This window comes from Dipodomys spectabilis, unplaced genomic scaffold (assembly GCF_019054845.1).
Source record: "Dipodomys spectabilis isolate Male_0828 unplaced genomic scaffold, ASM1905484v1 ptg000188l, whole genome shotgun sequence".
Taxonomy (NCBI): domain Eukaryota; kingdom Metazoa; phylum Chordata; class Mammalia; order Rodentia; family Heteromyidae; genus Dipodomys; species Dipodomys spectabilis.
Genome location: NW_024870865.1, coordinates 2,143,065 through 2,163,254, shown reverse-complemented (window position 1 = coordinate 2,163,254; position 20,190 = coordinate 2,143,065). Strand labels below are relative to the sequence as shown.

Sequence of the window (20,190 nt, the reverse complement as noted above, 5' to 3'; positions counted from 1 at the left end):
GGCCAGGATTCCACAACTTGAGCCACCTGTAAATGACTCTCCACGCACATTCATTTATGACCTCGAGTAGCAAAGGCTCTTGGCTTTGCCACACCTAGACAGCTAGGAAACACGTCCCACACAAGTGCAGCCAACAAGTCACTCTTCCTATGGCATCAGGGGAAAGTCAAAGAAATGAGATTTTAAATTGTCTGACCTAACCAGACAATATGCTATCATTTAAGAATAGGAAGGAAGTAATAATACAGAATGAATGGGCTTTAAAAAACTTGGGTCAAGTGAAAGAAGCAGGTCCAAAAGGTCGTATCGCATAAGTGTCCAGAAGACACATTGTGAGAAGAGGTTGGCTGCCTTGGGCTGGAAGTGAGTTTGAGGTGGGGAGCGAGTATGAACAGGGAAAGGGGCCAGCGGGGAACCTGGGCTCAAGCCTGTCATCCTAGCTTCTCAGGAGGCTGAGATCTGAGAATCAAGGCTCAAAATCAAATCAGTAGACAAAATTCTAGAGACTCTTCTCTCCAAGTAAGCTACGAGCTGGAAGTGGAGCTGTGGATCAAGTGGCAGAACACCAGCATCGAATGAAAGTTGAATAAACGAACCCAAGGCCTGAGTTCAAGCTCCAATACTAACACAAAAATATATAAAAATAATCAGTGGGTAAAAAGAGTCTCTTTTAGTGGGCACGAACATATTTAAGAACTGTGTAATGTTGCACAATGTTCTGTAAATACAGTATAAGCATTTAAGTGCATTTCGTCTTTTTAGACAGGGTCTCTTCGAAGGCCCTGAGTTTAAAAACTGCAATACAGGACGAACACAGCGGCACACACCTATAATCCCATCCAGTTGGGAGGTGAAGATTGGGAGGGTTGTGATTTGAGGCCAGTCTGGGCAAAAAAATCAGACCTCATCATCTCAACATAAAAAGCTGGGTACAATGGCATTCACCTGTCACCTTAGCTGTGTGAGTAACTTAAGCTAAATCCTTAAGAGGATTGCAGTGCAGGCTAGGCCCAGAAAGACACCTGAGTCTACTGAAAATTAACTCAAGTAAAAAGGGACAGTGGCATGGCTCAAGTGGTGGAGCACCTAGCTAGCAGGCAAGGGGCCCTGAATTCAAGACCCTAGTACTGGGAGGAGGAGATGGAAGGAGGGGGAGGCCAAGGCAACTAAATGAGACCAAGTTTCCCTAGGTCGAGCAAGCTGGTTCTGAACTCCTGGGTTCAAGTGATCTTCCCCATAGACCTGGGACTACAGGTACGTGTTACAGTACTTGGCTGAACTGTATACTATTAAATGGGGGGATTGTATGGTATATGAATTACTTCTTCATAAAAACACAGACAAAAAATAGAAATAAAAAAATGAAAACACAGATCATGATTAAAACCCAAAGTTAGGGTGAACATAATTCTTGGGGGACTTCACAATGAGCATGGAGTTTCAGGGAACATTCACACAGTCAAAATAAGCCAGGTGGTTCTCAACAGAGGCCTGAGAATTTCATGGTTTCAAACTGAAACTCTCCTTCTCAAAAGGCTGAGCTTGCTGAACAAGAACTCCTCTCGGACTGAGAAGGTGGCTCAGTGGCAGAGCGCTTACCTTGCATGCTCGAGGCCCTGGGTTCGATTCCTCAGCACCACATAAGCAAAAAGAAAAAAAAGCCGGAAGTGGCGCTGTGGCTCAAGTGGTAGAGCACTAGACTTGAGCTGAAGAGCTGAGGGACAGCACTCAGGCCCAGAGTTCAGGCCCCAAGACTGGCAAAAAAAAAAAAAGAAATCTCACTGGCCGGGGCTGGGAAGTTGGCTCAGTTGTAGAGCGCTTGCCTTGCATGCATGAGGCCCTGGGTTCGATTCCTCAGCACCACATAAGTAAAAAGAAAAAAGCCGGAAGTGGTGCTGTAGCTCAAGTGGTAGAGTGCTGGCCTTGAGCTGAAGAGCTGAGAGACAGTGCCCAGGCCCAGAGTTCAGGCCCCATGACCGGACCCCAAAAAAAAAAAAAAAAAAAAAAGAACTCCTCTCAGGCACCACCTTGAATTGCCCTGCACCTTCTAGAATAGACTACTCAGTTAAGTTTCCAGCTATGGTCCCCTGTGTCCCACCCCAGGAGCCATTTAGGCCCAGTGCAGGGAATCCTGGGCTCCCGGAAGCTGGGAGTGCTCATCCATAATGCAGTGGGTGCATGTCCTCAAATGACTCGGGCCATTTAAGAACTGAAGAAAGATTGTCTCCATAGTTACACATATTAGCAACTGGCAAGGAGTCAGATCTGTTATATAATCTGAACTCCTAGCCTATCTGGATATTTACAGCTCTCTTCTGGAACAATCAAGTTCTTACTATAAATGGCACACGAGGCTTTGAAAGAAGGCATGGAGGGATCCCTTACTTTCCCAGTCACCTTAGCTTTGGGAAGGGAAATGAACAGAAGCCAGAGCCATGCTGGGAGCAGTTATGCCCTCTTCTTCCTGTTTTATATCACAATATGCATACCACAGACAATGGAGACAATCAGCTCATTTAAACAGGGCAGCTCTTAAAAGATACCTTCTAGCTCCCTGGCAAGGCTGTTACTTCATAAATAGAAGATAACTCAAGTTTAAAGTGTAGCAGTTTGGTTCAAGAAAAAAAATCAAGCCAGAAGGTTTTTATTTTGTCAGAAAGTCAGCATTTAAAATAAACACTATTACTTTGGAAACTGTGATAGTGAGTCTGAACTGGCTAACAATTTCCATTGCTGTGTTTGTCTTTGTATGTAGATAAAAGCTGTCTCTTCTTCCTTGAAGAATATGTCTCTGTTAGCTTAAACACCAGACACCAGTGAATGATTTGCATTTTGAAAAATAAACTTCTGCTGACAAACACTGGTCTCTGAAGGCAGCACTTGCAGAAGGGGCAGACAGGCAGGCAACTAACAGCTCAGTGCTAAAGGAACCAGAAGCACAGTATCTTCTTCTGAGTTGGGTCTTGCAGGATAGAGGAGGCCCGGCCCCCTTCATGCTGCCCTTAGCTCAGAGGCCCGGTTCCCACTAGGCTGGGGGTGAGGAGGAGAAAGCTGTCAAGCTTTGTGACAGCCACAGGAGCACACTGTCCTGTGTGGACTGTGGACTATTCTCTGACCACATGGAGAGTGCACACTGCCCGAGGGTCCAGCATGTGTTCTTCAGAAGAGAATTAGGTAATATATACTCCCCTCTTTTTGCTTTGGCCACTAATAAATGCAATTAGAAATCTTATGGTTGAAAAGCACAGAAAAATGCGTCTTAGTAGGGCGCTGGTGGCTCCCACCAGTGATCCTAGCTACTTAGAGGCTGAGATCTGAGGATTGCAGTTCAAGGCTAGGCAGGGCAGGAAAGTTCCAGACTCTTATCTCCAATAAACTACTCAGAAAAAGCCGGAAGTGGTGCTATGGCTCAAGTGGTAAAGTGCTGGCCTTGAGCACAGAGAGGCTCAGGGACAGCAGGCAGGCTGTGAGTTTGAGCCCCAGGACTGGCAATACTATACATAATGACAGTGGTGAATATTTCCATGGCAGGAGAGTGTTAAGTGCTTTGTGTAACAGCTGCTGACCTGCCCGTGGTCACTCCCCTTGGGTACTGAATGTTGCTTTGGCCACAGGCAACATTTTAGGATCTGAGGACCTGTCAGTAAGCAAAACAACACCAGTTCAAGGGGTGGGAGCTAAAAGAACATATAAGTAAGAAACACCTCTGCTGGGGGATGGGGGCCGGGCTGTGGAGGCAGCTGGAGGGAGGGCTGCGTGGCTCTAAATAGCAGGTTACTGCAAGGCCTTCCAGCAAAGGTGACAAAGCCTGAAGATAACACCCCCACAAGGACCTGGGGGTAAAGAAAATGTGCCTCTTAGGAGGAAAAGAAGGCTTCCAGGCAACAGGAAATGAACTCAGAGAAGTCATGCAAGGACAAGCAAGACAGAGCCTGGCATGCCAATGGCCGCAGGGATGGCCACGGGCTGGGGCTGGTGTTTGGAGGGAGCTGGGACCCCTCGGAATGGCAGCACAAGATTCCCCAGCTGCTCAGCTGAGGATGAGGGTTGTGGATGGCTGAGTACTGGGCCAGGGCAGTTAGTAGGACACACACACACACACACACACACACACACACACACACACACACACGCACGCACGCACAAACACGCACACGCACACACGAGACTAGGTGGCATGGAGCAGGCCAGCCTGCAGGAAGGGATCAAGAGGAGGCTGGGTCCTTTATATAGGTTGCAGGCAGAGTTGATAGGATTTGCTGTGGGGCTGACACTCCAAGGCCACAAGGACAAAGCTACTTCCCTGCAAGTCAAAGAAATTTGGAGCAGCAGGGGTCAGGAAGTGTGGGTTTGGGGTTTGTTATATGTTTGAGTGTGAGAAACCTAAACCTGTGGCTCCCAGATGCTATTTGCAGCCAGGAAGACTAAATATGACCAAAGAGGGAGTGGCTGTCACTAGGGAGCGAGCCAGGCAGAGCCCTGGGACCCTCCACTGCAGACACAGCCAAGGAAGAGGGAGCAGCTGAGGTCAAGAGCCAAGAGCCTCCATGTCTCTAGGAGAAACTGAAAGATGAAGTCGCTCAGCTTCCACCAGGGTTTTTGTTTTGTTTTTCTCCAACCAGGGTTTTTGTCGTATTTTTTCACCTTGCTTTTAGCTGCTCCAAACTGTTTTTAGAAGTAAGGTGGCTATGCATGAACATGACTCTGGGTGTGTCACTTAACTGCTGTCTGTATGTCCTCAGATCTAAAGTGAGGGAATGGCAGGCCCAAATGCCAGCCAGCACTTTAAGTTGCTGTGAAAAATCAATGAAATACTACTACTTGAAAGGATTTTTTTTTTTTGGGGGGGGGGGGGGAGAGGCACGGGGCAGGGCTCTCAGCCACTCATGAGGCTTGAACTCTGGGCCTGGGCACTGTCCCTCAACTCTTCAGCTCAAGGTGAGTGCTACCACTTTGAGCCACAGTGCCACTTCTGGTTTTCTGGTGGTTAACTGGAGATAAGTCTTATGGACTTTCCTGCCCAGGCTGGCTTTGAACTACGATGATCCTCAGATCTCAGCCTTCTGAGAAGCTAGGATTACAGGCATGAGCTACTGGCGCCTGGCCATGAATGGACTCCTTGTTTTTTGTTTTCAAATTTAACTTGAACACCGCTAACATCAACTGAGATGAGCTGGAGAACCCTAAAATTGTGTAAGCCAGGCTGAGGAAGTAAAGCTTAAGAAAGCTCTTAAGTGAGGGGCTGGGAAGGTGGCTCAGTGGTAGAGTGCTTGCCTTGCATGCCTGAGGCCCTGGGTTCGATTCCTCAGCACCACATAAGCAAAAAGAAAAAAGCCGGAAGTGGTGCTGTGGCTCAAGTGGTAGAGCGCTAGCCGAGCTGAAGAGCTGAGGGACAGCGCCTAGGCCCAGAGTTCAGGCCCTATGACCAGACCCAAAAAAAAGAAAAGGAAGCTCTTAGGTGAAAATGCCACTTCACACAGTTTACTGGGGCTTGAACTCAGGGCCTGGGTGCTGTCTTTTAGATTTTTTTACACTACTATCTGAGCTAAAACTCCATCTCCTCATCCCCTATAACCCCTCTTTTTGGTGGTAAACTGGAATTAAAGAATGTCCTGAACTTTCTTGTCTGGGTTGGCTTGGAACCTCAATCCTTAGATCTCAGTCTCTTACGAGTAGATAGGACCATAGGTATAACACCTGGCCATAGACATTTTCTAATATAGCATCATTATAATCAATATTTTCCCTAATCCTGTGTTTATAGTTTGATATGAACGTATGTAAGTGGATTTAAAGTGTTCATATGTAAGTGAATCTCATTATTTTGTAGCTCTGTCTGTACCAACTAATGAATGCTGCAGTCCACAATCGAAGTACTTTGGTGTGGTGTGGGTTTTTTCCCCCGCATTCAAAAAGATGGGATGTTTTTTGGCCCCGCTGCCCTTTGGGTTATACTGTAATAAACAATTACCCTTGGTGGCCATGGGGACATACACTCATACACAGGAAACTAGAGACTAAATATCACATCTGTCTGTCTCCATATCTCCCAGCTCCTCGCTTTCCCACAGCCTTTTGGAGTCCCACCCCCTACTCTCTCAGCTCAGCTTCAAACTGATCCTGCTGGGCTCTTCTGGAGAAAGCTTCTCTGTCCCTAGTAACTTTCTGACTCTCATTTGGGGCCTGGTCTCAGCAGCTATGGTGGCATCCAGTTCTGCTCAGAAAGCTAGATGCTTCTCCAGACACATTTGGCCCATGAGCTCCGCTCAAGGGGCTGGGGGTGTTGATTACTCAAAATCTCCACTTATTTCCTCTTTTCCCAACTAGATTGTCTATGCAGATCAACAGTGATATCTTTTTTGCTGTTGTTGTTGTTGGTCATGGGGCTTGAACTCAGAGCTTGGCGCTGTCCCTGAGCTTTTGTGCTCAAGGTGAGCGCTCTACCACTTTCAGCCACAGCGCCACTTCCAGTTTTCTGGTGGTTAATTGGAGATAAGAGTCTCACTGACTTTCCTGACCTGGCTGGCTTTGAACGGTGATCCTCCGATTTCAGCCTCCTGAGTAGCTAGGATTACAGATATAGGCCACCAGTGGCTGGCTGGTGTTATCTTTCTTAAACACATCTTTTCCCAAGGATCACTTCCAGAGGCCCAAGTATCACAATGAGTGAATTTTAACTGTCATTTATTATTTCTTTAAAAAGTATATGCCCAGCCAGGCATCCTGGCACAGCCTATAATGCCAGCACCTGGGAGGCAGAAGCAGAATACCCAATTAAGAGGCCAGCCTGGGCTACATAGTGAGGCCTTGTCTGCAAAGAAGAAGAAAAAAAGAAAAGTGTAAGCACAGTTCATAAGCTAAAAATCAGATCATGTCAAATGTTCTTCTGAATTAACTTTGTCTTAAGCTCAGTGGCTGAGAAGCCAAATTTTTCTACGGTAAAAATGAGTAGGTATCTTAGGTGAAAAACAAAACAAAATCTTCTCTATTATTTCCAAGTTAAAACAAAAAGCTAGGCACCAATGGTTCACACTTACAATCCTAGCTACTCAGTAGGCTGAGAGCTAAGGATTGTGGTTCAAAGCCAGCCAGGGCAGGAAAGTCCATGAGACTCTTATCACCAATTAAGTACCCCCAAAAAGCCGGAAACAAAGCTGTGGCTCAAGTGGTGGTAGAGCACTAGCCTTAAGCACAAAAGGACAGGGACAGCTCCCAGGCCCTAAGTTCAAGCCCCAGGAGTGGCACACACACGTAAAAAAAAAAAAAAAAATCATCATTTCTATATTCATCTTTGAAGTATTTACAACCCACATCTGACTTGTACAATTTTTCTCTGCTACTCCTAAGCCTCTTTTTCACCCTTGAAGATTTGAGCATCAGCAACAATTTGATTCAATACAGGTTTAAACACAGGTTTCAGCTGCTTTGCAGTTAAACTGTCTAGTCAACTGGCCCTGACGATCCAGCAGATTTCCTCCCCCCAGGATGCAAGGTCAGGGTTCAAAGAACTCTTTCTCAAATTGAGAGCCAGACTATGTAAATAATCTCATGCCTTGGTGGGCTTGGCAGCCATTCTGGATTGGCAGTGGGGAGATGGTGGCAGGAGAGGGGGCTGGGTGAATGGGGGCTGACTTACTTCAGAACCTGCAAGAGTCCTGGGGTCACCGACGTTGGTCTCACCATTCCAGCTCCACTAATGGTCCCCAGATGAACCTGAGGATAGTAGACTGTCCGGAGGGCTAGTCTTGAAGACTGCAACCTGGTCTTAATGACTTCCAGTGGACAAGTGAAAATAGCACCAACTGTGCCCCCGCACCTGTAGGAAGACATCACAGCACGCTCAGAAGGTGACAAGACCCCCACACCAGTACAAGGGGAGGCCAAAAGTTTTTCTCTCTCCAAAAATAGACATGTGCCCACTTAGTAAGAAGTTATAACACAAGACAGGTTAAAATCAGTTGAAATTGGGGCTGGGAAGGTGGCTCAGTGGTAGAGCGCTTGCCTTGCATGCATGAGGCCCTGGGTTCGAGTCCTCAGCACCACATAAGCAAAAAGAAAAAAGCCGGAAGTGGTGCTGTGGCTCAAGTGGTAGAGCGCTAGCCTTGAGCTGAAGAGCTGAGGGACAGCGCCCAGGCCCAGAGTTCAGGCCCCATGACCAGACCCCCCCCCCCCAAAAAAAAAAAAAACAGTTGAAATTCTTGAGCTAAAGAAACAACTGCCACCACGCCCCTCTCTGTCAGCATGGACAGCACTTCGCTGCTTGTGATGGCTTTGTACCATCCCTCTGTACCAGTACTTAACAGTTGGACACTGGCCATATCTAATCTGTCATGCTATACTGAATGTTCTAGAAAATCCATCTTTGCATGTCCAAGCCAAGTATTCAAGTAATACTACTATTCTGAAAAATCTATACTTACCAGATACAGACCCTTAAATGAAAAGCTAACTAATTTAGACTCCACTGAAAATTAGAGCCTACAGCGGGGTATGTGGCGAAGGCCTAGAATCTTGGCTACCTGAGAGGAAATGCCAGAAGGGACAGTGGTTCAAAGCCAGACCAGGTAACAAAGTTTGAGACTCCATCGGAATCAGTGGCTGAGCACAGTGATTCTCATGTGTCGCTGGGAGTTATGGGGAAAGATCACGAATAGGAGAACCAAAGTCCAGACTGTCCTGGGCAAAAAGCAAGACCCAATCCTGAAAATAACCAATGCAAAAATGGCTGGCAGAGTGGCTCAAGAAGTACAGTGCACCTGCTTAGCAAGCGCAAGGCCCTGAGTTCAAATCCCACTACACCACCTGTCTACCAGAAAGAGAAAACCAAAGCTTCCTTTCCATGACGAAGTGTTTGTTTCCCTCATTTAAAACTGACCAAATGATCAAATGTTACACTCCTTGTTACACTGTCTTCCTCTCACAAACTCACTCACTTCAGTACTGCCTTTCACAAAATACTCATGGAGAAATTACTTGCCTTATTAAGTACTCTTTACTTGAACTGTTACATATTTCTTTCAGAGACTGAACTTCACGCTTTGTGTCTGTTAGACAAGCATTCTATTCCTTGAGCTATACATGATCCTAGCCTTTTTTATTTTGTCTTTTGAAATAGAGTCTCACTAACCTTGTGTGGGCAGGGCTCAAACTCATGATCTTTCTGCCTCCACCTCCTGAGTAGCTGGGATTATTTTTTATTTTGATCCTGGGGCTTGAACTCTGGGCCTGGGCACTGTCCCTCAGCTCTTCAGCTCAAGGCTAGTGCTCTACCACTTGAGTCACAGCACTACTTCCAGTTTTCTGGTGTTTAACTGGAGATAAGAATCTCATGGATTTTCCTGCCCAGGCAGGCTGTGAACCATGACGATCCTCAGATCTCAGCCTCCTGAGTAGTTAGGATTACAAGCGTGAGCCACTGGCGCCCAGTTTATTTTGTTATTAAAATGAAATTATTACTCACTAGCTTAGCCTCTCCTTACTGTGTTTTCCCCACCTCCAGGCCCAATCCCATCATCAGTCACAAAAGCAATTCAGTGGTTTATGATGCATACTGGAAGGACGAAAAGGCAGAAAGGAAGCCATGTTTTATACAGTGGATCTTGACTCTCAGTAAGGTTATTATATACTTTTTCGGAGATCTCAGGGCTATGTATTTAAACCAAGACACAAATGTAGAGCCCTTGTCTCTACAACCTGTGTCTCCCTACAGCTTTTGTGCTTAATGTATTTTTTTATCATGAAAAAAAAAGTCATTTAAGCACCCGAATGTATAAAGAATAGGATATGGTAGGAATGCTTCACACACACACACACACACAAAGGCTAAATAGCTTCCTAACCTGCTTCTCTGCACACTGTTATAGTTAGTAGCCACATTCTAAAAAACTTGTAACATTCAAAAACATTGCAAACAGTACCTGCTACAAAGAAAAAAGTACCTGAAATCTTTTGATGGTCAATAAAATAACTCCACATCACCACAAACCCAGTTTCTAGGTAAATTCTTTCATCAGAAACACCCAGTTCAAATGGGACACAGGTCAACCACCTTTGATTTGTCCCTGTCAAGTGTACTCATTACTTTGGCAGCTTGTCAAGGCAATCCATGCTATTGAAGGAACACTGGTCCAATCACGCTGCCCCACCAGCAGTGAGCGCTTTGGGAACTGCGGGCGGTGGCCACCCTCCCTCGGAACCACAGCCTCCTTTCTATGCTCTGCACTGTGACTTCTGGGAGACGTGAGGGGAGGGCATGTGCAGGTCTGCATTTCCACACCCCTCCCCAGTGCATGAGCTGGGGTCTCCCAGACAGGGGTGTGTCATTAACAAGGTAAGGATAACTGTCACATCACGGTGTCACGGCAAACCTCTGAAATGCTGGGAAATAATGCAACAGAATATTACAGACTATTACTATTAAAACTGCATTACTAGTCACTAGGCAAGCCCCTTCTCTAAACAGAACTATTCAAAGGATGTTTTTCAGACTTAAGCTGCATCAGATGCAGATCCAGCTGCATCAGATACAGATCCACCAAAATATTCATCAAAAGACAACAAGCTGCAATATAAAATTTCTAAAGGAGATCAGTCCTCAAATTTAGAATATTCCTAGAATTTTTCAAGTATCTTCCAACTCAATTCCATTTTCCTTCTTTATGAGCCAACCAAATGGGCAAGAATGTCATCAGTTGAGAAGGTAATGCATTTCATACTTATCTAGATTGGCCTCTAAACATATTTCACCACTAAAGGTGACAGTATGGGTTCGTGGTGAGGCACGTGCTTACCATGCTTGACATCAGGAATTTGATCCCTGCCCTACTACATAAAATATTAATTGGGCCTGTGAAGGTGGCTCAGTGGTAGAGTGCCTAGCATGCATGAAGCCCTGGGTTTAATTTCTTAGTACCATATAAAGAGAAAAAGCCAGAAGTGGTAGAATGCCAGCCTTGAGCACAAGAAGTTCAGGAACAGTACCCAGGCCCTGAGTTCAAGCCCCAGGACTGGCAAAAATAAAAAATAAATAAATTTAAGGGGCTGGCAAGGTGGCTCAGTGGTAGAGTGCTTGCCTTGCATGCATGAGGCCCTCAGCACCACATAAGGAGAAAAAGCTGGAAGTGGCACTGTGACTCAAGTGGTAGAGTGCTAGCCTTGAGCTGGAGAGCTGAGGGACAGCGCCCAGATCCAGAGTTCAGGCCCCACAACCACCAAAATAAAACAAAACAAAATAAATAAATTTAAAAATAAAAAATCAATCACCAGGCGCTGATGGCTCACACTGTAATCCTGGCTACTCAGGAGGCTGAGATCTGAGGATCGCACCTGCTTTGTTTTTGTCAGTCATGGGGCTTGAACTCTGGGTTTGGGCGCTGTCCCTGCACTCTTCAGCTCAAGGGGAGAGCTCTACTGCTTGAGCCACAGTGCCACTTCTGGTTTTCTAGTGGTTTATTGGAGATAAGAATCTCACGGACTTTCCTGCCAGGGCTGGCTTTGAACCACGATCCTCAGATTTCAGCCTCCTGAATAGCTAGGATTACAGGCGTGAGCCACCAGCACCAGCTAGGATCTCACTTTGAAGCCAGCACAATCAGGTAGCTGGTGCCGGTGGCTCACGCCTGTAATCCTAGCTTGTCAGGAGGCTGAGATCTGAGGATCTCCCAGTTCAAAGCCAGCCCAGAAGAAAGTCCGTGAGACTCTTATCTCCAATAAACCACTAGAAAACTGGAAGTGGTGCTGTGGCTCAAGCGGTAGAGTGCTTGCCTTGAGTTGAAGAGCACAAGGGACAGCGCCAAGCCCCATGACCGACAAAAATAAATAAATAAATAAAAACAAAAAACAATAGTGAATATTTAAGTTTTTCTGAACACACACTGGTTCGGTTGCCAGCATTTCACCTGACACTGTCTTCCAGTTTTGCTCTTCTAAATCCCTCCTTCCTCTGATTACATCACGGGCAGATTCTATAACTTTCTAGTAACTTTCAGTTTTTCGAGTGTAAACCCACTGAAAACTTCAAACTCCAATCTGCTTCAAAATTCCCCTCTACTACCACCAGCCAAATATGTGACTTGAGGGGACGTGGTCTGCCCCGTCCTTTTCTCTACCCTTCCATGTTGGGGTTCCTGGGCTTGGGGACAGGGAGGGGAGAGGTCCACAGTCAAGAAGCTACTCCAGGCCAATCCAACGAACAAACTCTCTGGAGGCATCAATGAGGTAGGCCCCTGTTGGCCTCCTCCCAGCATGCATCTCTTCTCCCTCCTTAGTCCACACAGCATGAATGGGATCAAGCCATTCCTTTTTTTAGCTCAGACTCACTTAACGCCATCCACACAATTCCAGCCACTTTGCCATGCAATCTCTTCAAAAAAGGGCATGGGATTTGGCAAAGACAACATACTTTCCCTGGAAGCAATGATTAGAGACTGGTACGTGTCCAGATTCATCCACTGATGGGGTCACTCAAGGCCTACTCAATGTGTGTGGGGGAGGTGAGGGGTCATGACACATGATGGCCGCTGGAAGCCAGCCCACATCAGGGAGGGACCAGTACTGGGGGGTAGATTAGTCACAGCTGGAATCCACAGAGACACTATCCAGCTGTTCCAACTGCCCCTCCTGAAGCCTGTAATCCTAGCTACCCTAGCTACGCAGGAGGTTGAGCTCTGAGAATCACAGGTGAAACCATCTCTGAGATTCTTATCTCCAATTAACCACCAGAAAGCTACAAGTGGAGCTGTGGCTCAGTGGCAGAGCACTAGCTTTGAGCACAAAAGCACAATGACAGTGCCCAAGTATAGGTGCAAATAATTAAGCCATTGCCCAGCAAATCTCTTTACAACTGAAAGCTTTAAGTGAGCCTTTGTTGTTGTTGTTTTAAAGTTATATTTAAACTTTAAGTAAGTGCTTAGGCAGTTTTACTATTATGATCTTCCAAATGGTAAACACGTTTGCTGTTTCTAACATCCATGAGGAAACTTCTGGATATTAATTTCCTTTCACTCCCAGGCTGATATTGCTCTAATAATTGATGCCAAAGTCCAGGGAAATTTGTCTGGGGACATTCTACTCAGAGTGAACATCTTGACGATGACGACAACAGTAACAGAATGAGTATGAGAGCAGATAAATTACATTAACTAGGAGCAGCAGCAGGGGACAGTTCCATTTTGAAGTCCCTTTGCCTAATTTTCTAAAGAATCTCTAATTTCGGTTCTCTGATGTTCCCCTTTTCACTAGTTCCCTGTTGAATAAGAATATGCCACTCCCTCTTCTCCTTTCTCTCATTTTTCCTTTCCAGAACTGAAGTCTTGTGGTGATTACACAAAGACATTGTTATAACCTTTTATCTTTTTATATCCATGTGACACTTCCTTGATACTCCCTTCCCTCCCTCCCCTGCCCGTGACTGAGGCACCTTTCCTCTAGTTTATAACACAGCAACACTACTAATAGAGCCTAGATTTTCCCACCATTTTTATATGATCACAAAGCTATGCAAAATTTTAATTATGCATATAGATATTTACATTTCATATCTGAATTTCAAATAACCAGGCCAGTTTTTAAAAACCAGATGTTTTCTTTTTTTTTTTTTTGGTCCAGTCGTGGGGCCTGAACTCTGGGCCTGGGTGCTGTCCCTCAGCTCTTCAGCTCAAGGCTAGTGCTCTACCACTTGAGCCACAGCACCACTTCCGGCTTTTTTCTTTTTGCTTATGTGGTGCTAAGGAATCAAACCCAGGGCCTCAGGCATGCAAGGCAAGCTCTCTACCACTGAGCCACCTTCCCAGCCCCAAAACCAGATGTTTTCAACAAGAACCTCTGTTTCTGGGCATATAGTTATCACATTAGCCACCAATGACAGTATGTCATTTATTGTAAGAATCTCTACCCAACTGGGGTAGAGATTCTTTCATATATTCTTTCATTATATATATACTTGGAAAGAAAATTTAAAATAGCACCCCAAATGAATAAAAATTCTAGTTCTTTCTGTGCTGGAAGAGAATCATATCTTTTACAAATAGACAAACTCAAATTAACACTAGCTCATGCCACTATAGTTTCAGCAAACCTCAACATGGAACCAAATCTGGAACTGCTTCTCTTTATTTGGGACAACATAGGCCACAGAAATCCACACTCTTAGGTAAGATTCACTTAGTCAATCACTTAAATACTGATTGAACCCGTGTGCCCTGCCTGGCACAGTGCTTAAGATGATCTAGTAAGGAACACTACCATTGGCAGCTACCTCAAGAAACTTGCATCCTATTGGGAATTTTCCATCTAAATACGACAAAATTTTAAAAACTATTTGTCATATATATGAATACATTAGATAAAAGTCAATTTACAGGGCTGGGAAGGTGTCTTAGTGGTAGAGCGCTTGCCTAGCATGCATGAAACCCTGAGTTTGATTCCTCAGTACCACATAAACAGAAGTGGCCAGAAATGGTGCTGTGGCTCAAGTGGTAGAGTGCCAGCCTTAAGCAAAAGGAGCTCAGGGACAGTGCCCAGGCCCTGGTTCATGCCAGTCCCAGGACTGGTTCATGCCTATATCCTAGCTCCTAAGAAGGTTCAAATTTGTGGATTGGATTCAAAGCCAGCCTGAGCAAGAAAAGTCCATGAGACTCTACTCTCCAAATTAACCAGTAAAATGCCAAGAGTGGAGCTATGGTTTAAGTGCTAGAACATTAGCCTTGGACAGAAGAAGCTAAGGGAGAGAAGCAGGAATCCTGAGTTCAAGTCCCTCTGTGTGTGTGTGTGTGTGTGTGTGTGTGTACATGCACACATACACACTCAAGCCAAGACTTGAACAAAAAGTTTAGGGGCCTCTGAGTTCAAGCCCCAGGTCCAGCAAAAAGAGGGGGTGGGGTGGGGGGAGGGAGAGAGGGAAGTAGGGAGGGAGGGAGGGAGAGAGGGAGGGAGGGAGGGAGGAAGGAAGGAAGCAAGCAAGCAAGCAAGCAAGGAAGGAAACAAAAAAAATTTTAAAGACTAAATGTATGACAAAAACAAACAAAGCATCTAGCTCTGATTGTTGATCTCTGAATCTGTGACAGATTAGACCAGCTATTTTAGATCCTGAAGGGATCTCCCAATCCCCACTCCTGGGGCAGGTGAAGGACACCACTCAAGGGAGCAGACCCCATCCCAGGACCTGTAAAAGCAATGGGACACACACACACAAGGCAGCCTCTGAGTGTACCAGTGTTTCTTCCTAGATGAGTCAAAGAGCAGAAAAGGAATGGTTAGTCTGACTAGTTGTGCAAAAATAATATGCTTGGTTTGATCAGTTATGTAAAAATAATAAAATGGGCTTTATTCTTGTTTTGGCAGACTATTATTTCCCAGATATGGAAGAAAGCCTCAGGGTACTAAACATTCATATCAATGCAGTGCAACTCATGCAGTTTATGAATGTGCTAGGTGAAAAGCCTTCAAAATATTTTGACTCAACCAAGGTAAGTCTGCAGATATATGCAAAGAAAACAATGAGTACAAAGCAGGCAGCAGTCACCTGTAATCCTATTGGAGAGACTTAGCTCCAACTAACCAGTAAAAAGCTGGAAGTAGAGCTGTGGCTCAAAAGGAAGAGGGCCAGCCTTGAGCAAAAAAGCTAGGGATAGCACCCAGGCCTTGAGTTAAAGACCCAGTACCAGTACATAAACAAAAACAAACCAATCAGCATGGGTACACATAAGGGTGTCTGGTTACTTATGATGGCAAAAAGTAGGAATGACAGACAATAAAAGTCAACCTAGTTACTCAAGAGGCTGAGATCTGAGGATCACAGTGTGAAGCCAGCCTTGGCAGAAAAACCTGAGACTCTTATCTCCAAGAAACTACTCAGAAAAAGCCAGAAGTGGTGCTGTGGCTCAAGTGGTAGAGTGCTAGCCTTGAATACAAAGAAGCTCATGGGCAGTGCCTAGGCCCTGAGTTCAAGCCCCATGACTGACAAAAACTAATTAATTAATTAATTACTGGAATAAACTCCAGCCACTGGGCTTAGAAACCCAATTTGCTGCCTTATTGCTCTCTCTAAAATCTGGTACCAAAAAGTAGATTACAAAAGATGGACTAACACTGCTCAGAAATACGTTGCCCCAATGCCACTAAAACTTAATATCTCCTCAGGAAGAAAGTAATTGAGAGAACATGAGTCTAATTTTGAAATGAATATGAAATTACATTTGGCACACAGGGGCTAGGAAGGTGGCTCAGAGGTAGAGTGCGGTACAGTGCTTGCCTTGCATGCATGAGGCTCTGGGTTCAATTCCTCAGCACCACATAAGCAGAAAAAGCCAGAAGTGATGCTGTGGCTCAATTGTTAGAGCACTAGACTTGAGCTGAAGAGCTGAGGGACAGGGCCCAGGCCCAGAGTTCAGGCCCCATGACCAGCAACAAAAACAAAAACAAAAAATACATTTGGCACACAAAGCCAACTAAGCACAAAATCTTTTCTAAAGTGCTATTTCTAGGTGTTGGGCTTTCCTCATGGCAATGCTGTAGTTTGAACTGAGGGCCTCACACGTACCCTATTCCACTCTCTTTATGTTAGTTATTTGAGAAGAGAGGATCTCACTTCATGCTTTATGCCTCGGTAGACCTGGATGGCAATCCTCCCATTCATTTTGTTACTGAGATGACAGGCTGTCACTGGTTGAGTTGGGAGTCTCTTGAACTTTGATGCCTTGGCTAGCCTGGAACTGTGAATCCCATTTCTGCCTCCCAAGAAGCTAAGATTACAGACTTGCGCCACCATAGCTAGCTTTCATGTACTCTGCTTAAAATGCAACAACAGCTGGGCGCCAGTGGTTCATGCCTATAATCTTAACTACTCAGGAGGCTGAGATCTAAGGATAGAAGGCTGAAGGCAGCCCAGGAAGGAAAGTCCAAGTGAGACTCTTATCTCTAATTAAACACCATAAAAGCCAGTAACAGAACTATGAGTTAGGTGTAGAATATGAGCCTTAAGCACAAAAATTCAAGGACAGGGCTCAGGCCCTGAGTTCAAGCCCCATTACTGACAAAAAAACAACAACAAAAAAACAAAAAAACCAAACCAGACAACAACAACAACAACAAAAAAAAACTATGAAAACGTAGGGATGTAGCTCAGTGGTACAATGCTTGCCTAGCATGTACAAGCTCCTGGGTTTGGTTCCCAGCACCACAAGAAAACAAAAACAGACTGTAAATTCTTTGGGTATAGTTTTTTTTATTTTTCTAGGACCTAAAGTTAATTTTGATACAGTAGCTTCCTATGGATATTGAATAAACAAGGGAAATGGACAGACTTTTAAAAAAACAGGAGGCTCTAACTTCTTTTCAAAAAGGATTCTTAAAAGAACTGAACTTAGCTCTCTGGAAAGATATCCATTTAACAACCGTAAGAACTGCTCACGCCTGTAAGCCTAGCTACTCAGGGAGGCTGAGATCTCAGGATCCAGGTTTGAAGTCTGCCTTGGTAGGAAAGTCCATGAGATTCTTAACTCCAAATAATAATCAAAAGCCAGATGTTAGGCTGTGGCTCAAGTGATATAGAATGCCAGCCCTGAGGGAAAAGAGCTAAGGGATAGTGCCCAGGCTCTGGATTCAAGCCCCAACATTGGTGTGTGCACCATGCACATGCACGCATATGCGCACACACACTCACACACATTACTGAGAGCAAAGCAGCACATCTTTCACAGGACTAGGTGGAATGCTGGGTAGCTGTTTACTATACTCTTTCTATTCTTTCATGCTCCACCCTAGGAGAAACTAAACGTTATAAAGGGGTCATAATCAATCAATCAATCAATCAATCAATGGGTCATAATCCAATTAGTAACTATGAAACCATCCTTTTAGAAAAAGGTTTATTTTCTTCTGAAAATAGCAAATGAAATAGTTACCCCAAACTGCTGCTAACAAAAGCAGCAAAAAGCTTTTTGCTAAACACCAGAGCTTGAGGCACTGCCCTAATGAACTACCTAAGTCTTACTCCACCAAGGCTTCAGGCACTGCCTAATAAACTACCTAGGTCTTAATCAGTCCAGGCAGTCTGGCTGCATGCAGGCTGCCCACATCAGTTTTCCTTCATCACAAGGTGAAAGGCCTGAACCCAAGAGCCAGAGGGCGCTGTTCAGGGCCAGCAGGAAGACTTCTCAAGACAGGGCCTTAATTACACAGAGAGCCTCAACACAGGCTGCGGCAGAGCAGGTGAGAGCAATACCAGGGAGAATGTAAAAACCTACTTTTCTCAAAATAGTTTAAGTCAAAAATTATCAAGCACAAATTCATTTGAAAAAAAAAAACAACACATTTCCCTCTTAGTTCTAGAGATGTGAGACATGAAAAAAAATATGTGCACATTGCTTAAAATTCCTAAGAATGACAAATATATATATAGTCTTAAGAGTGTTTTGCCTTAGTGTTATTCTCTAAGGATATACCGACAGAGACACTAAGGGAAGGAAATAGAGATGAGCATCTAATTAACTAGAGCCACCAAAGCTATGTACTTGAAGAAACAAAGTAATCACCTAAAATAAAAGTACACAAGCAACTGAAGTACTCAAGATAATAATCCAGAATAAATTCTATTTTCTGCAAACATCTGACATTTGAAAATTGTAATGCAAGGCACATGAGGGCTTTAAAATAATCTTCTCAAAAAAGCTCAACAACCTTCTCCCCAAGAAATAACCCTCCAAACATCTGGAAGACCAAAAAGACCCATGCCACCCACTGTGACAAAAGAACATACTGGGGAAAAAAAAAAGCCAGAAGATACGCTGTGGCTCAAGTGCTAGCCTTGAGCAAAAGAAGCTCAGGGACAGGGCCCAGGCCCTGAGTTCAAGCCCCATGACTGGCAAAAAAAAAAAAAAAAAAAAATCAAGCCGAGCGTTAGTGACTCACTGAGATCCTAGCTACTTAGGAGGCTGAGATCTGAGGATCATGGTTCGAAAACAGCTCCAGCAGAAAAAGTCCATGAGACTGTTATCTCCAATTAACCAAGATGATGGAAATGGAGCTCAAGTGGTAGAGCACTAGCCATGAGCAAAAAAGCTACGGGTCTGCGTCAGGCCTTGAGTTCAAGCCCCAGTACCGACACATAATAATAATAATAATTTTAATTTCCATTTTGGGGGGAGGGGGTTTCCGCCCCCATCACTCAGTCCCCCCCCCCCACGTCCTCCACTGCGTGTTTAAGGATGCACCGCACACAGCACCCCCAGCCGTCCGGGGCCCTCGTTTAACCCTCGCACGCGTTGCGGGCTGCCTGGCTGGCTGGCACCGCGGCCCACCAGCGCCGTCCGGGGCCTGGCTGGTGGCATCCCTCGGGCGTCCGAATCAGCACCGGCCACCCCTGGAGGACGCAGTCCGGCCCACCGGCCAGGGTGCCCCGGACTCTGGAGACGCAGGTCTCGGGGACACAACCATGAGGAACCCGGGTGGACAGTGTGGCCAGGGAGGGAGAGCGCGGCTCGGGCCACAGAGGCCGGGCAGGCCGGTCCTGGTGACCGTCAGCCCGGACACTGGAGGCTCAAAAGGAGACAAGGCCGGGGAGGCCGCGGCGGGGGCCGGGCGCGGGGCTAAACCACCGCCGCCGCCGCGGAAAAGAGGCCTCGACCCCCCACCCCCGGCCCCCCGCCCAGCCCGCGCCCCGCGGGTAACCGGCGCCTCTCCGGGAGAGAACCCGGCGGGCGGGGACCGGGGCCGCTGCGGGGCGGGCGCGGCGCGGCCCCGAGACGCACCCGCCGGCGAAGAGGTGAAGCAGGGTGTTCTTGTTCTGCTGAGTGTCGGTCGCCATGGCCGCGCCGGCTCCGCGGCCCACCGCCGCCGCAGCTCGAGGGACGCACGAGGTCGTCGGGCCCGCTCGCCCCGCAGCCCTCAGGCGGCCGCCGAGGCCTCCATGCACGCGCGCGGGCCGAGACGCCGAGCCCGGCTGAGCCGCCCGCCGCCCTCAGACCTCCGTGGTCCCGGCTCCGCGCGGCCGGCGAGAGCCCAGCGCGCCGGAGTCACGTGGCGGGGGCCGGGCCGTGACGTCACGCGCCGGCGCCAGCTGGAGGCGGGGCTCGACGGGGGTGTGGGTCCAGATCCCGTGCGCCTACTGGTCAGCAGGCGGATGTAGGCGGGGCGACAGCTTGATCAGGGGGCGGGGCCAGTCCGCTCAGAGCGGTTGGTTGGGCGGGGCCGGTC

At 46.4% G+C, this 20,190-nt stretch overlaps 1 protein-coding gene across 1 annotated transcript in view; it reads right to left on the bottom strand.

Moving 5' to 3' along the window:
• Slc25a33 (solute carrier family 25 member 33) overlaps positions 1-19,979 on the bottom strand; it is a 30,888-nt gene extending 10,909 nt beyond the window's left edge. The window contains exons 1-2 of the mRNA XM_042695666.1: positions 19,746-19,979; positions 7,637-7,816 (exon numbers count right to left, since the gene is read on the bottom strand). Coding sequence (XP_042551600.1) covers positions 7,637-7,816; positions 19,746-19,801 — 236 coding nt within the window. The 5' untranslated portion in view covers positions 19,802-19,979. The remainder of the gene's footprint in view (positions 1-7,636; positions 7,817-19,745) is intronic.
• Between the last annotated feature and the right edge of the window lie 211 nt (positions 19,980-20,190).